Raw genomic sequence first — 16200 nt, 5'->3', positions numbered from 1 at the left:
CTTTCTGTAAGACTTATAGAAGGATAAGTCAACAATGATCATTTCCATTTAGTGAGCGCTTCCATAGTGAACATATCACACGCTAATGTTTGGCATTCGTTCCAATAAGGTAAATGCCATTATTACCTATTGGTTTTTATAAAACATAAGTTCAGGGATGTTAAAGATTTGCCCAAGGTCCATGGCTGCTCAGACAGCAACAGCAGGCCAAAACCCAAGTTTCCGACTCTTATTTTTTTTTTTTTTTCTTTTTTGGTACTGCGGATTGAACCCAGGAGCACTTAAAAACACTGAGCCATATCCCTTTAAAAAGCCAGTCCTTTTTATTTTTTATTTTGAGACAGGATCTCGATAAGTTGCTTAGGGCCTCGCTAAATTGCTGAGGCTGGATTTAAACTTGCCATCTTCCTGCCTCAGTCTTCCAAGCTGCTGTGATTACAGGCTGCATCACCACTCCCAACCCCAACTCTTAACTTTACGGTTAAGATGCATGTGCTTGGGGCTGGGAATAAGGCTCAGTGGCTCAGTGACACAGCACTTGCCTCGCATATTCATGGGCCTGAGTTCGATCCCTACCACCACCACCAAAAAAAAAAAAAAAAAGATTCATGTGCTTCATGAATCTCCAAGAGGACACAGGGTACTGTCTCCTGAATTACCTGAATGATGAAGCCTGAGAAGACACTGAATTAGGAGGAAAAAGGGAAGCTGCAGGTGCTAAAACAAGACCGTGCCCACCACCTGTCTCCCTACCCAGGAATCCGGCTGGTGAGGAGATACCTTTGCGCTGGATCATCTCTGAGCGGATGGAGAGTGCGTCCTCTGCCGTAGAGCTCTCAGCTGTGTAGGATGTGGTCTGGCTGCAGAAGGATATGCTGTCTTCATCCGGCCCAGTCCTGGAGGACTGTAGGGGAAGGAGATTAGGCCCTGGCCTATGTGGGATGCCCCCTCAGAACTCCTCAATAGAACTTTTGATTTGTAGACTCCCCCATGTCACCCAGTACTGAGCATCACTGGAGTAAGCCTACACTAACCCTGAAGAGTCAGCCAGTCAGCCCTTTGAGATACAGGAAGGAAACACACCCAGAAGGTCCAAAGCCATGCTTGCCAGAGGTCAAGTAAGGAAGGAAAAGCAGTCAGGACTGAGCTGGGGACAGAGCTCACCTGGATGCTCTGGGTGTCTCCATGGTCCCAGCCACCTTTGTTCAGTTTCTGTTTTTCTGAAAGAAACCAGAAGAGAGTGCTGGGCTAGGCTCCTGACCCCATGAGCTTTGAGAGTAGAGGGACCGTGAGAGGGTTACCTTGGTGCTGTAGGGAACGAAGCCCCTCCTGGGCCTGTGTGTGCAGCTCTTCCAGGTGAGGCGGTCGCCCACTCGGGAAGAAGACATTGTCCTGGTGCTCATCTACTATGGACCCTGACCCCTGGCCAGGCCCCGCACTCTGACGTTTGTCACTCTCAGCCTTGGCAGAGCCTAGTGGGATGGAGGAAGAAGAAAAATGAGGCCCAAAGGCATGTGGGTCCCGAAAACATACAGGCACTATGACAAAGGCACCCCAGTTCCCAAACTGCACATGGTCCCTACACACACATGCAAATGCCCACTTTCCCCAGTGCAGACATACAACCCACAGTACTGGGGTGAACACTCAATACACACATCCCCCACATGCATACACAAACTATGCCCAAGGGTACACATATCTGAATACTCACCACATATATGGCCCAGAAGGCACCACACACAGGGCACAGAGGCCCACTGTCTATGTACACAAGTTTCATACAAACAGCACCCAAGTATGAACCCACGTAAGAACTCACACCCAACCTCCACCTATCCACACAACACCCACAGTTCCCACTCTGCACATAGGTAAACAATATCAAAGTATACACACAACTGTGTATACACATGTCACTCAGGGCCCCACGCAAAACAACCCTGTATACACATATCCCATAGCAAATACAATGCTCACCTCCAGACCCCAAGCCCCACTTTAAAGGACAACAAACCACTCTTTTCATACAGTGCCTTGGCCCAGGTCCAGGGAGAAGATACCATGGGAAACCAGGAAGGAGGAAGAGCTGTAAGTGGTGTCATAACCAGATTACCAGAAAACCCTGGGGAAGGACAGGCCAAGAATATAACTCCTGGGCTCCTTACTCACCGATACGACTACCCCTCCATGGAAGAATGGACAGGAGAGGGGAGAAAAGAGAACCAGGCACTTCTACCCCCAGTCAAGAGAGTTCAGCCTCTCCAGGGGTTAGAGTCTCAGGTATGGAGGCCCTGGCCCAGGACCCTGAAGCACAGGAGCCAGGGATCCATTACAAAAGATCCAGTTACAATCTCCACCCACAGAGGGGCTGGTCATCTAATCCTGGGGATGGGGATGCTGTGTCAGCACTTTCCAGTCCTAGCCCCTCTTTAAATGAAACCTACAACATAAGCAAAAGCAGTGGAGGATCATGTGACCTAGGCAGCACCTTGTAGAGGGGCAGGAACAAAACAAGCCCTTTAAAGGGCCACGCCTCAGGAGTAGGGTCACCATTTCAGACACCTGCCATAAGCCCTTCCTCAGCCCACTCTTCAACAGCCAGGGCTCCTGCCCCAGGGAAGCCACTCAAATCCCAGGTCAGAGGTAGGAGGTACCCCAGCAGATAGTGACTATCTCCCGCAGTCCCTCATTTTACAAGGGGGGGGGGGGGGGGGGAATAGGCTCAAAGGGGAAAGGCCTTGCCTAAGGTCACCCAGCAAATGGGAGTCAGAGCTAAAACCAAATCCAAGTTCCCAGAGGAAACTCCTGGATCACACTCAGACTAAGGACCCCTGGTTTCCAAAAGTCCAAGAAGCTGTGGCCCCTACAGTCTGAATCCAAGCCTGAAAGCCCAGCTACTAGGAAAGAGTGGGTACAGGCCCCTTCCTCCAAATCCCCAGCTCTCTAAAAGGGTCCACAACTTCCAGTGGCACTACTTTTCTCTGCTGCTCCCCACATCCCATACTCCCCTATCTTTGGGATGACTCCAAAGGGGACTGTCCCCTCACTCTGAGCTGGGATGGAAGCTGCACCCAGTTAAGTATGGGTACCCTGTAGGGAGGCAGTCTGGCACGAGGGCGCAGGCTTCAAGGTCAGAAGATGCGGGTCCATCCTCCCGAGCATCAGCAGGCCCAGACAAAGGCAGCAACACAGCAGCTGGACAAAGGCACGCTCGGACAGGAGACTCGCGCCACCTCACCAGCCCCGCTCCACCCCACTGCTCTTCCCTGGCCTCAATCCCCCCGCCCCCCCCCCCCCCCCCCCCCCCCGTCTACATAAGGGTCTGGCAAGAAGCTGTGGGGGATCCCTTCCCGTCCCTGGCCCCCAGCCACACCCACTCACTCACCTTTCTTTTTAAAGAGCTCAAGAAGCGCTGGGAGGCGGCGGCCAAGGAACACCACCATGACTGCAGGCACCACTCGGGAATGTCCCCTATCCAACCTTCCCGACCAGACCGTGCACCCAGTAGCGCCTGCACCACAGCCCAGCACCTAAGCCCGCCTGCCTGCCGCCTGCCCCCGAGCCCGCCGCAGCTCCCGGCAGAGGAAGGGGAGGGGCTGTTCCAGGTCTTCCTCCCACCTCCGCCACTGGTCCCGCCTATCCGCCGACCCCGCCCCCTGTGCAGGGATGCAGAGGCGCGAGGAAACTGAGGCCCAAAGACTGTAGGTGCTCTACTCTGCTAAAGGGTATGACTAGGGGGCCGGAAGATAATTCCTGCGGGGATCCCTAACACTGCCATGAGTCCAGTCTAAACCTTCAGGAGTCAGAGCTAAGGGAAGGACCAGCTGCCAGATGGTAGGTGTAAGGGCTACCAGACCAGACTTGGCATGGCGCCCAGCCCCAAGCCCTCCTGGCTGATGGGATAATTCCTTAGGGAAAGAGCTCAGCTTATTGAGCAGCCAGGCAAGAACACAGGGCTGCCTTGTGGGAGTGGCGAGGCTATGGGCAGAGGCCCCTGGAGGGGCACAGTCTGGCCCAGGATACAGTACATGCTGGGAAGCCAGGGAGATGCCCAGAGCAGAATCACAGTGGCTGGTGGTAACAACCCCTCCTCATATGTTTTCAAACCCACAATTTCTTCCCACTTTGGCAATGTGTCTGTCATCAGAGACTCAGAGCAGCATAGACAACTTCCAAAGTCACATAGCAGAGGCAGGATTTAAACACAGAACTCCCAGCTCCCTAAGCCTAGGATTCTTCCCACTGGCCCCACTTTGTCTTAGTGATTCTGAGCTGGATCACCAGCAGGAAGAACACATTAGCAAAGAAAGAGTCCATAAGCAAAGTCAGTAAGAGTTAGCAGATGGGAGGCGTGGAGAGAGGAGAGGTACCAGGAAGCAAGTCCAGGTTCAAATATACCTCCATCACACACAAGTCAAGACTATGTACGAAAACATGGTCAGGATGGACATGGTGGCTCACACCTGTAAACCCAGCGCCTTGGGAGGCTGAGGCAGGAGGATCACAAGCCAGCCTCAGCAGGTTAGCAAGGCCCTAAGCAACTTAGTGAGATCCTGTCTAAATATTTTTTAAAAAGGGCTGGGGTTGTGGCTCAGTGGTTGAGTTCCTCAGGGTTCAATCCCTGGTACCAAAAAAATAAGAAAAAGAAAAAGAAAACATGGCCAGTAACTCCTCTTTGTAAGACTGCTATATCCGTTCATTTGGTTAGTAAATATTAAGCTGGGAACTGGGGTTACAGCTAAAGGAGGAGAACTTTATCTTGTTCACTAGAACATCTTCAGAGCCTAAATCAGTGCCTGGCATGTCATGAGTTCAGTAAATAATACTTGATGAATACATGAATGAGGGAGGCTAATATAAATTTAGGTAGTAAAGATGGAGGAGTGCAGGTGTGGTGGCACAGGCCTGTAATCCCATGATTCAGGAGGCTGAGGTAGTCTCAGCAACTTAGAAAGGCCCTAAACAACTTAGAGAGACCATAACTCAACATAAAAAAAAGTGCTGTGGATATAACTCAGTGGTAAAGTGCTCCTGGTTTCAATTCCTAGTACAAATAATAACAAATAATAATAATAATAATTAATAAATAAGGGCTGAGGATGTAGCTCAGTGGTAAAGTGCCCCTGGGTTTAAGCCCCAGTATCAAAAAAAAAAAAAAAAAAAAAAAACTGAGGAGCTGTAATAGGAAGTGGTATACCCTTCTAAGAAAAGGAACTGAGATCTGAATAATGAGGAGCCAGCCAAGGCAGATATGGAGGTAGAGCCTTCTAAACAAGCATTGGCAAATGTAAAAGCCTTGAGGAGGAATGGTGGACTTCCAGAAACAGAAAGGAGGCTAGTGTGGCTGGAATATGGTTAGGAAGGGAGAAACTGGCAGGAGATGAGATCAGAGGAGGGCAGCAGCCAGGGCAGGTGGGGCCCCTAGGCCTCAGCAGACTCCAGATTATATTTCCAAAAGCCTGGGAAGTCAGTCCATGAGGGTTATGGGTAGAGACACTGTTACAAAAAGGATCCTCCTGGAATCTCTAGAGCAGCTGAGACTCTGAAAGAGGTTCTGTGAACCATAATGTGTTCTACCCCAAACTCACCAAGGATACCCCTCCCGCACTGCCTCCTCCCAGAATCCTTAGAGATCTAAGACCTCTCTGGAGCTCCTTCCCCATTTGCTGACCACCTAGCACTGGCTCTAAGACCATTCAAGCACATGGCTAAGCCCTCACCCTCTGGAGAACAAATATTTGTGGAGTTGGATAGATTATATATTACATCACTGAACTCTAAAAAACACTCCCAAGAAAAAGGCACCTTTATCCCCATTTTACAGATGAAGAAATGGAGGCCAGCAGGGGCAAACATTATAAAGCTCCCACTCTGGCTTTCTTTGCATAAATGATAGCAGCATTTTCACTCAGAATAACCTGAATCCAAGAGCCATGCTATCTACTATGCCAGCTACAAACCTGACCTCCCCACCAAAGCAGTGGCCCAGGAACTCCACCATTTCTACTAATTGGAGGTTTCTTGACTACCTGCTTCCCCCACACTCCCCCTCTTAGGCCAGACCCAACTCACTTATCAGTTCTACACAAACAGAAAAGAGCAGTAGACTGACACTTGCTGGGTGATTAATCCCTGCCAGGCATGATGCCAGGTACTGGTGGAAAGCAAAACCCCATCTATGTACTCATAGATCCTTTTCCTCTCCCCCCCCCCCCCCCAGTACTGGGGACTGAACCCAGGAGTGTTCTTCCCCTGCACCAAATTACCTTTTTTCTAGTTTTATTTTGAGACAGGTTCTCGCTAGGTTGTCCAGGATGACCCTCGAACTTGCAATCCTCCTGCCTCAGACTCCCATGTACCTGGAATTACAGGGTGCGCCACTGTGCCCATCTGTGTCTGTCCTTAAGTACTTGAAGCTCCTAGTAACTGATGGTGGATCTGCAAGGCTTGGAGAGCTAGGTGACTTCCCAAACTCGGGCTGGCTCTAAAACTGTACCCTTTGCTGAACAGGACAGTCATCCTCTGCTTCCCCCTAGCTAGGGAAACAAAGAGCTGAGCTCTGGCTAAGTTGGGGCTGAGGGAACATTAGCCCTTAGAGGTCCCAGGCCCACATATGTCAGTCAGAGCCACAGCTGCAAATTCCACAGCCAGATCCAAGGCTCTCACACTTGATAACATCTGGTTGCCCCAGCAACACCCCTCCCCTCCCCCCACAGCCTGGTCAGAGCCTGCTGCCTCTCTGAGCCACCCCAGGCACAGGTGCTTGCTTGGGGAGGTGCTCAGCAACCTAAATCTCAGTTGGGGGAGGGCACCTCACAAACTTGATGTCCAAAGAACGAAAAGACCTAGCCCAAGGCCACACTTAGGAGTTCTTTTTCCAGGGCTTTCTGCTTTGGTACAGTCCAGGGGTGCCGCCTGGAGTTAAGGCCTTGAGGGAAGTTCACCAGGCAACCTCCACCTTCCATCTGCCTGAGGAAGGAGGCTTCCCAGTGCTGAGAAGGCACTCCTGGCCACACCCCCACACACCAGGCACACCAAGGAGTACCCAGGCAAGCTCCTCAGCTCAGATACAGTCCATGGGCAGGTATGGGGGCGTGCACCTCTAGAATGTCCCACTGGGTGGGGTCACCTCCAAAGGTGGAACTCAGAAACACACCCACAAAGCACTCCCAGGCCACACCCTCCTCATCCACTAAAGCAACCACACAAACACACACAGGGCCCACCAAGTGGCTGTATGTACAAGAAGACAAGTGTGTGTACCCACCACCCAGGGGCTTTCCTGAGCCTAGAAACAGGGAGGAATCAGAAAGGGAGTCCCTGTGCCCCACCCGCCTCCAGTCACATGCTCCGCGCATGCGTACGCACTGTCTTGGCAACATCCTCCGTGGGGTGAGGCCTCAACCTGCCCCATTCCAGAGCTGAGGGTGGGGGCGGCGCACCCACAGGCAGGCCAGCCTGACTCAGGGGAGAGGAATGAGGGGGGAGGGCACAGCTGTCCAGGTGCCTTGCTCAGGAGCTGGGACCCTCAGGGCCAACTTGCCGGCCACTGGGCCCTGTCTTTACTGCCCCAGGCCAGTCCTTCAGCCAAGAGTCAGAATGCTCAGAGGCCATCACTCTCAACCCCTTACTGTACTGGTGGACAAATGAAGGCCAAAAGGGGGCCAGGGCTTCCTCAGGTCACACATTCTAGAAGAAACCCTGAACAGAACCAAGAGCATCTGTGGATTTTATTCCTACTGAGGCAAGGCAAATGAGCATAAGAAACTCTCAGGGAGAAGAGGCACTCAGCCATTCTCAAAACACTTTCATGGACTACCCAAAGGTAAAGTGAAGTTTCCTTTTTACAAAGGAGTACCAGGAAGCTCAAGAGAAAGTGACAGACTTGCTCAAGGTCACCTAACCAGGAAGTGGTGGATCCCACAATCAACCTGGAGTCTCGCTGCAAATGCCTTAGTTGTCTTAAGTCTAAGAAAGTGAATGGGTAAAGGGGGCCACAGCCTCAGTCCCCTCCCTGCCATAAGAAAGGGAAGCCCTGCACCCCACCTCTACAGAAGGGGAATCCCCTTCCCTTCCCTTGTCCAGCTCCACCCAGCCGGGGAGACCTGACAGGCCAGGCCGGTTCTAAGATAAATATTGGGGAGCAGGGAGTGTCTGGAGCAGGGAGGGGAGGACCTCATCCCACAGGGTGCCCTGAGGGAACGGGCAGTAGTGCAGGGTGGAATTAGCCACAATAATATTAATAAATGTGGTAATGAGTTTCCAGGCCAGCATTTGCTCTCAACAATGACATAATAATCCCTTTCGGCCAGGGCACAATTCTGATTTTCCAAAGCCCTTTCTTTTGTTCCTTCAAGGCATGATTATTCCCATTTTATGGATGCCAGAGAGGCAGCCACCATGAAGTTACAAGAAGGGCTGGGAACCAGGAGGTGTGGACTCTAGGACTTGCACAAATAAATCAGCCTCTTTAGGCCTCAGTCTACTCATGTGAAAAACAGGACTAACACCCACCTCAGAGAGCACCTGAAGAAGCTAAAGAAAGTCCTATAACCAAGTGCAAGTTCAAAGTGTCCTATCAGAGTGAGCCTCTGCCTCTCCAGGGAGTGGAGGTAGGAAAAGAGTCTTTCCACTTCACAACAGTGACAACAAACTGTCATTCCTGGAGGCCAACTGAGAGACACATATGGTCTCACTAAATGGCCCTCACCACACAGAGGTGCTCCCAAAGGGTCAGAGATTTATCCAAGGTCACAAGATTAGTAATGGCAGAGTCAGGATTTGAGCGCAGTTCTAACTGGCTGCAAAACCATGTTCTTCCAATGCCACCCGTGGCCTGCCTCCCGCCCACTTCCTGAGTGCTCCTCCAATCTCAAGTGGAGTTAAGGACCATTAAGATAAAGGTCTGATAAGGGACACTTAACATCAGCTCCCTATCTTCCCTTAGTGACCTCACCCAAACTGGCAGTCCTGACCCTGTTTGGGAAGGAAGAAATTCTAGGCCCAGGCCAGACATATCTCACTGACCTGGGAATCAGAAATCCTGGGTTTGAGCTCACTGCTTTTTGGTTCTGGGGATTGAACCCAGAGGCTCTTTACCACTGAACTACATCCCCTGTCCTACTTTTTATTTTGAGACAGGGTCTCACTAAATCGCCCAAACTGGCCTCCAACTTGCAATGCTCCTGCCTCCACCTCCCAAGTAGCTGGGATTACACCTGTGGACACAGCATCCGGCTTACTTTTTATTTCTTAATTTCTTTCTGGGACTGGGGATTGAACCCAAGGCTACACAAGCACTCCATCACTGCGGTGTGTCCCCAGTCCATTTTTTATTTCGAGACAGGGTCTTGCTGAGTTGCCCAGGCTGGTCTTGAACTTGTAATCCTCCTGATTCATTCTGCACCCAGCTTTCACTGCCTCTTAATTGGAGGCTGGCCCTGAGCCAGGTACTGCCCTCTTCTGAAGAATCTGTGGTGTGGGAGGGTTAGAGAGAAAAGCGCCAAAGAGCCCTCTACATGTATAACTGCTTCTAGAAGGAGAGCAGTGGTTCCCCGCTTAGGGTCAAGACCTGGGGCAGCAAGGGGGTTCAGCTTATCACTGATTGTTCAGATCTGAGAGAGCAAAGTCCCTTATCTGGAAGCCCAGGGCTCCAACAAGCAAGCCCGGATATCACACATCAGGTCACAAGTCTCCCCCAAGGAAGAGAAAGACATGGGGTGCGAGGAACAGGACCTTCCCCCAGATGTGGAACCTACCAAAGCCTAGGCCCTCCAGGTATAGAAGCAGGGGGAAAGATGGAGAAAATTCCAAAGAGACTAACTTTACCAGTCCCTTTCCTCAGTCTTTCCATCTGCAAGATGGGAACAATAAATTCAACTAGGAGAAAGGCCCTGTGGGTAAACCTATAGTACAATGCACAGGAACTGGAAGAGAGGTATCAGGAGTGTCTCTCCTTGGGCTCCCAGTTCATATCCTCCATCATTCCCCCAACCGGCCTAGGACCAAGTTTCCAGCTGACATGGAGAAGGGAGGGCTAGGTTGGACTCCTGAAAACCAAAGCCACACAACCCTAGCAGATGACTTGCCTCATTCACTCTGACCCTTCTCTACCCTCCCAGAGTACCGGACCAGGGGAGGCAGAGGAGTCAACCCTTCCTTGGAGCTTGATTTTCCCTCCCACCCTGTTCCCTAAGCCCTTGGGGACTTCAGTGGTTTTAGTCAGTTCCTGCTCCTCTCCCACAGTGTTTGACATTTGTGGGCTCTGCAGGCTCAAATGCCCCACGGTCTCAAGATTTCTTTGCCCAAAGGACTTATAGTCTGAGAAATCACAACATGAAATCAGCTATCCCTAAACTTTAGATCACACACTTTGTAACATGACAAGCTTGGGTTTGAATCACCATTCTGCCATCTCTGAGCTGTGTGTCCTTGGGCAAGTAACTTTACTTCCCTGAGCTCAAATTTCCTCATCTGTAAAATGAGAATAGCTTTTCACTTGTTGGACTGTTTGAAGACAAATGAATTAATGAAAAGAGTTAGCATGGGGGTTATTTTTTTTGGAGGGGAGTCAGTATTGAGGATTGAACCTAGGGGTGCTCTACCACAGACATGTAACTCCAGCCCCTTTTTATTTTTTTTAAATTTCAAGATAGGGTCTCACTAAATTGCCCAGGCAAGTCTCAAACTTGTACTTGCCGTGCCTCAGCTCCTGAACAGCTGGGACTACAGGCATGCGCCACTGCGACAAGCTACCCAGGGCCTTATTTTTATCTCTGCATTAACAACTCTGCTACCACCCCCAGCCAAGCAGTCTTGAGTGCAGAGCCTTCACAGCCCTCTCTGGTCTTTACTCCCAACATCTGATTAATCCCAAATCCCGAAAAATTCTGTGCATCCTCCAAAGCGTCTCTGCAGATGCCTCTTTTCTGTGCTCCCATAACACCGCACCGCCCCCCAGGTCCCAGCCCAGCCCTCACTTCATCACCTCTCCCTTGGATTACTGTCACAGGTTCTGAGCTTCTACCCTCACCCCCAATCAATCCTGCCTGTGCCTGCCCCCACCCTGGAGCCATCTTCCTAACTCACCACTTTGTAGACTCCTCCCTTGCTCAAACACCTTCACTGGCTCCCGATGGCTGTAGACTGGGCCCTCTCTAGCTGTCCAACACTTTCTCCCTCCTCCACTCACAGACTAATCAAATGAATAAGTAAACAAGCTCCACTCCTATGGGCTTATGGTACCAGAAGCTGAGGTTGGGGAAAGTTTAGAATCCTCAACACAAATAAAACCAAAGGAACTGAAGTTTACATTAACAGTGGAAACTCTTCTCCTCCTAGGCACAAGGAAGAAGCCTCAGCAACTGTTCTCTCCAACCTCCATACTCAGTCCCAACTCCCTGCTTTGCTCCAGACCATACCCAGCAGCTGCAAGGAATCCCCCATGTTCTCTCCTTTAATCAACAATTCAGGACTGATCCCAATCCTGTAGTTACTTAAAAAACAGAATTAAGATCATGAAATCAGTTTTCTAAACTGACCCCAACCCAGCGACTTTTAAAATATAGCCCAGAATATTCCTCAGCTCCCACCCTTCTATGTTGCCTTGACAACACATTAGTTTTTTAGGAACACATTAATGCCAGGTTGACCCTTGAGTAGAAGCAAGGGCTGGAGGTGCACAGGGTGGCTGGAAACCCCTGGTTTCTTCCTCAAGTGCCAGCAGGTAGAAGACTAAACACAACCTTCTTTTTCTCTCTCTCCCCCTTGACAAATGGTCATAAGTCTGGGCCCACAGTTGCTTCTCAGAAAGTCATCAGATCAGAACAGCCATCAGGGTGCAGATGAAAAGCCCAGCCCCAGCCCTGCCAGCTCAGTGCAGATTCTGGAAGGAGACAGGTGGGCACAGCCCAGGACTTTGAGGTTACCAGGGCAGGGGACTCCTGCAGCCTGTCAACACCCACCCTCTGAGAGCCTACCTCAACTTAATTAACCCTTTTCCTATTAGTGTGGTCATCATTCCTTGTGCTCAAATCACCTTACGCAAATGACCTTGGACAAGACCCTCTTCTCTAGACCTCAGTCTCTTCAGCCATGAAATGGCTCGCCAGTTCTGCAAGAAACCCACAAAGTCATCTATGCTAAGGTTTCCTAATTCCAGGAAGGTCCCCCATAGGAGTCAGGGAGGTTCAGGGAGGTCCAGAAAGGTGAAAGAATCTGCTCAAGGTCATCGGACCCTATGCCAGAGCCACACAAGAACAGACCTCCGCCTTTCCAGCCTCGGCTCTTTCCATTGCCCCCTATGTTGAGGGCTGATGGAGGGATGAGATCATCAGGCTCTGCTGCTGGACCTCTAGGAATGTGGGCCAGCCTGGGAATATGTGGGTGGATTCTCCCACCACATCAAGGGCCCCTTCACCCTACCTCCTCTCAGATTCTCTCACTCCCTCAGATCAGCAGGTACCCCTACGCGACCTGTCTCTGTTGAAGACTCATATCTTGAGGGGGGTAAGGTTTTGGATCCCCCATTCTGCCCCTCCCCCATCTCTGAATTCACAAGGTGAGAAAACAGGCACCCTGGATGGCCCCTCCTCCAGGATCCCTTGTGATTCTCGGGAATACCCTAAATTGCCGCACTCTTTGGAGGAAACCAGGAATACCTTCTCCCATCTTGGGGTTGGAGGCCTTCCCTACTTCCTACCCCCCACCCTGGGAGGTTGGAATGTGACCCGCGGAAGGATCCCGCAGCACGCCCGAGGAGGACTGCTGCGTTCCAGCTCGGTGGCTGCATTGAAAGGGGGGAGTTGCAGCGGCGACCTCGGGGACTGCGGGAGTTGGGGGACAGAGAAAGGCCGCGGTGGCGCGGTGGGGGGAGGGAGGGAGTCAGTGAACCAGTTCGACTCCCGATCGCGCCAGATGGAGGCGGTCCCGAGCCTCCAGCCCCTGGTTTCCTGCTTCGCCCCTACACCTTTGTCTCCCCACCCTCCTGCAAACTTTCAGCCTGTTGGGGGCTAAGGTCTGCGGAACGTGTGTGAGTGCCCTAGGGTCTAGCTGTGAGCCCGAGTGAGTCTGGTCGGTTGTGAATCTGCGTGACGCTGGGCAACTGTACCTACATGACTGATTTATGTGCCTGTGTGTCTCAATCTGCGCGTGGGTGTAGTTCGTGTGGCCATGTAAACCGTATGCATAGGTATATGTACCTGAGTTTCAAGCTCGGTCTCCTACCGCGATGAAGCGAGGGTGGGTGTGTGATTGTTTTTCGTCTTTGCATGCCCGTACATCAGAGTGTGTTCGGTGTGCGCGACCATGTAAAATGTGAACATGTACGTGTGCCCGCCGGTAGGTATTAGTGTGTACACGTCTCAGAGTACGTGTAAGGGGTGGGGTCTGCGCGAGGGTTCCCGGCCCACCACTCAAGCCCACCAGACCCCAGGAGGGGGCAGCAGCGGTGGCGACCGCTGCAGCAAAGACCCTCCTCCCCGCCTGCCCCGCCCCCACCCCCTACCTGCTGGCCGCTTAGCCGACCGCCCGAACCGCCAGAAGCTGCGGGCCCGGGGGCCGCTGGGGGCCTTCCTCTTGTGGTGTGAATTACCCATGGCGGGCGCGGGAGCCGGCGCCGGAACCCGAGCGCGGCCCAGCCAGCCCGGCGGCCGGGCCCGCAGCCCCGGGAGGGAGGCAGCGAGACGCGCGGGCTGCCACTAGGGCGCCCCCAGCCCCAGCTCGGCCACGCCCCCGAGCTCTGCGGCCAATGGCCAGGACGGGGGCGGGTCTGGAGAAGGGGCGGGGCCTGGCGCGCGTCCCGTCGCTCCGCCTCTCCCGGTACCTGGGAGACCTGCTGATCCGCCCAGCCTTGAACGCTCCGGGAAAGGATCGGCAGGTCCAGGTGGGGCTGGCGGGTAGCCGGCTTTCCCAACCCCAGGGCCGCCTCTTTAAGGACTCAGTGGAGCTGGGAGGACTAGCAGGAGAGGTCCCGAGCCCTGCTGCTACTAAGGCCTACCATTCCGTGAGTGTCACATGTGTTTGTGTGTACAAATGTATCCAACTGTGTCTCTGTGGTTGTATTCAAAATAAGAGCTGCATCCTTTTAATGTTTACTGTGTGCCAGGCACTGTTACCCACTTTTATGCACTACTTCTATTTCATCCGAAAACCACTTCTGTAGGGTGGGTATTTTTATCATATCCGTTTTACTGATGAGGAAATTGAGGCTCCTCCTTGAGATCATTAAGCTACAGAGCCAGAATTCCAACCCAGACTTACTCCAATTCCCAGTGCTCCAGGCCGTCACCTCTCACCTCATCTATGTCTCTGTGCCACCCTGGAGGAGAGCAATAACAACATTTTTGTGTAATTGTGTGCTTGAATGTGACTGTGTGGTTATATATCTGTGACCCTGAACATGAGGGTACATCTCTGTCTAATCATCTATGACTATATCTATATAACAGAATCTGTTTTTTCAGGTCTTGCATATGTGACTCTCTCTCTTATGGTGGCTGCAAATGACTGACTTTTGTGTATTTGAGTAATGGCCTGCCTATGTGTGTGTATGTGTAAATATGTTTGTATACAAGACTGTATTTTTTTTGGTAGTACTGGGGATCAAACTCAGGGCCTTGTGCTTGCAAGGCAAGCACTCTACCAGCTGAGCTGTCTCCCCAGCCCAAGACTGTCCTTTTGTATATTGGTATGACTGTGCAATTGTGTTTGTTACACGTATGCCCAGATATACAGCTGGTTTGTGTTTGTGTAACAGAGCTTGGAGGTAAACATAGGTGAAACCACCCACCTCTGCTTGCATCTGTGGAGCTGTGTGCCCCTCACTCATCTCCCTTACATAAGTCTGTTTTTCAAAGCCCAGACAAAGCCTTACCTCTTCTAAAAGCCTTCCAGGCTACCTAAGTCTCCCACTGTCTTCGAGGTTCTCTTCTACTGGGGGACCTACTTAAGGCCCCACAGCCTAGAGAGTGACTCTCCTTTACCATCACTCTGCTCAGTCTCTCCAACTAGGGGTAGCATGATGTAGAAGAGAGAGTGCTTGCTAGACTGAGAGTTCAGAGTCCTTGGTTCTAGTCCCCCCTATATGGTTCTACTTTCTGCCAGCTGGGCAAGCCCCTCCACTACACCATGCTGCCTCTTACACCCAGTGGCTCCATGATACCCTGTTCCCTCCCTGCAAAATGGAAGAGTCAAAACTGATCCCAACCCTCCCTGAGGCCTATCTCTTGCTAAGAGTCTGAGATTGACAACAGTGCAGCCCCTCAAGGGCATATAATTATCCATAGAAAATACCACACACTAGGTACCACTGTGTGTACACTGGTCTCTCCACCTTTCATAGAAAAGAGGGTCCCAGTATCAAAGATGGGACTTTACAAATCTGCTAATTCAATTTCCTTTGCTTACAGATAGGGAAACTGAGGCCCTTAAAGAGAACAGAGGAAACACCCAAAGGCAAAGTCCACATCCCTTTGCATGAACTGAGAACAGGTAAGCAAAGAGCCTTGAAAGACATTTGGAAGGTAGGTGTGTTGGCCACCAGAAGCCGTGCAGGAGTTTGCCACTGCCCACCAACTCTGCCTCATTTCTAACCATCCTGTCCTCATTCTAGGGTTTCAACCACACAAAACTGTTTGCCACTCTCTAGTGTGCACCTCCAGGTCTTCACAACTCCATCTCCTCTTGTACCTTTGTCTGGAAGATGCTTTTTCAACCTCATGGCCCCAATCGACACTGCTCCTCCGTGCACTCCCCTCCCCTGGTTCCGTTCCAAGGTGGTGCTCCTGCAGCCATTAGTGCTGCCCTCTGGTACAGTACTGATCAGACCTCAGGGTTTCCCAGCACCTTCTGTGACATCATCCCAGTCTTTACATCCAGATTTCAGTTTATTTTGATATCTGCCTTTCCAACCAGAAGTTTCCTCACAGGCAGGGATCAGCTCACTCCTTGGTAACCCCAGGCTCAGCACACACTAGGTGTGTCCTGAGTGCTGCCTAGAAGGTGGAGGAGGTGGGAATGGTCAGATTTGTATAGTAGGTATAGAAGCAATAGTGGCATTTGGATATGGGTGGCAGTGGCAGAGGTGGCACTTGCATAATGGTGGAAATGGTAATGATGGCACATAAGTACTTTCACTGCAAAGGCAGCACCTGCCCCAGAATCCTGAAGGAGGAGTACCGCCCATGGCCCAGAGCATGG

At 51.5% G+C, this 16200-nt stretch overlaps 1 protein-coding gene across 3 annotated transcripts in view; it reads right to left on the bottom strand.

Moving 5' to 3' along the window:
- NHSL3 (NHS like 3) overlaps nucleotides 1–16200 on the bottom strand; it is a 29880-nt gene that overhangs the window by 5609 nt on the left and 8071 nt on the right. Inside the window, exons 1-4 of one of the 3 annotated variants that reach the window (XM_079152155.1) lie at nucleotides 13508–13717; nucleotides 1302–1472; nucleotides 1165–1220; nucleotides 781–904 (exon numbers count right to left, since the gene is read on the bottom strand). In XM_079152155.1, coding sequence (XP_079008281.1) covers nucleotides 781–904; nucleotides 1165–1220; nucleotides 1302–1472; nucleotides 13508–13598 — 442 coding nt within the window. In that variant the 5' untranslated portion in view covers nucleotides 13599–13717. Of the gene's footprint in view, nucleotides 1–780; nucleotides 905–1164; nucleotides 1221–1301; nucleotides 1473–3388; nucleotides 3843–13507; nucleotides 13718–16200 lie in introns of those variants that run through there. The other 2 variants (XM_079152156.1, XM_079152154.1) reach the window with 2 other exon arrangements.

Source organism: Sciurus vulgaris (assembly GCF_902686455.1).
Source record: "Sciurus vulgaris genome assembly, chromosome: 1".
Lineage (NCBI taxonomy): Eukaryota > Metazoa > Chordata > Mammalia > Rodentia > Sciuridae > Sciurus > Sciurus vulgaris.
The sequence above is the reverse complement of the archived record's forward strand: the minus strand, read 5'-3'. Positions and strand labels throughout refer to the sequence as shown.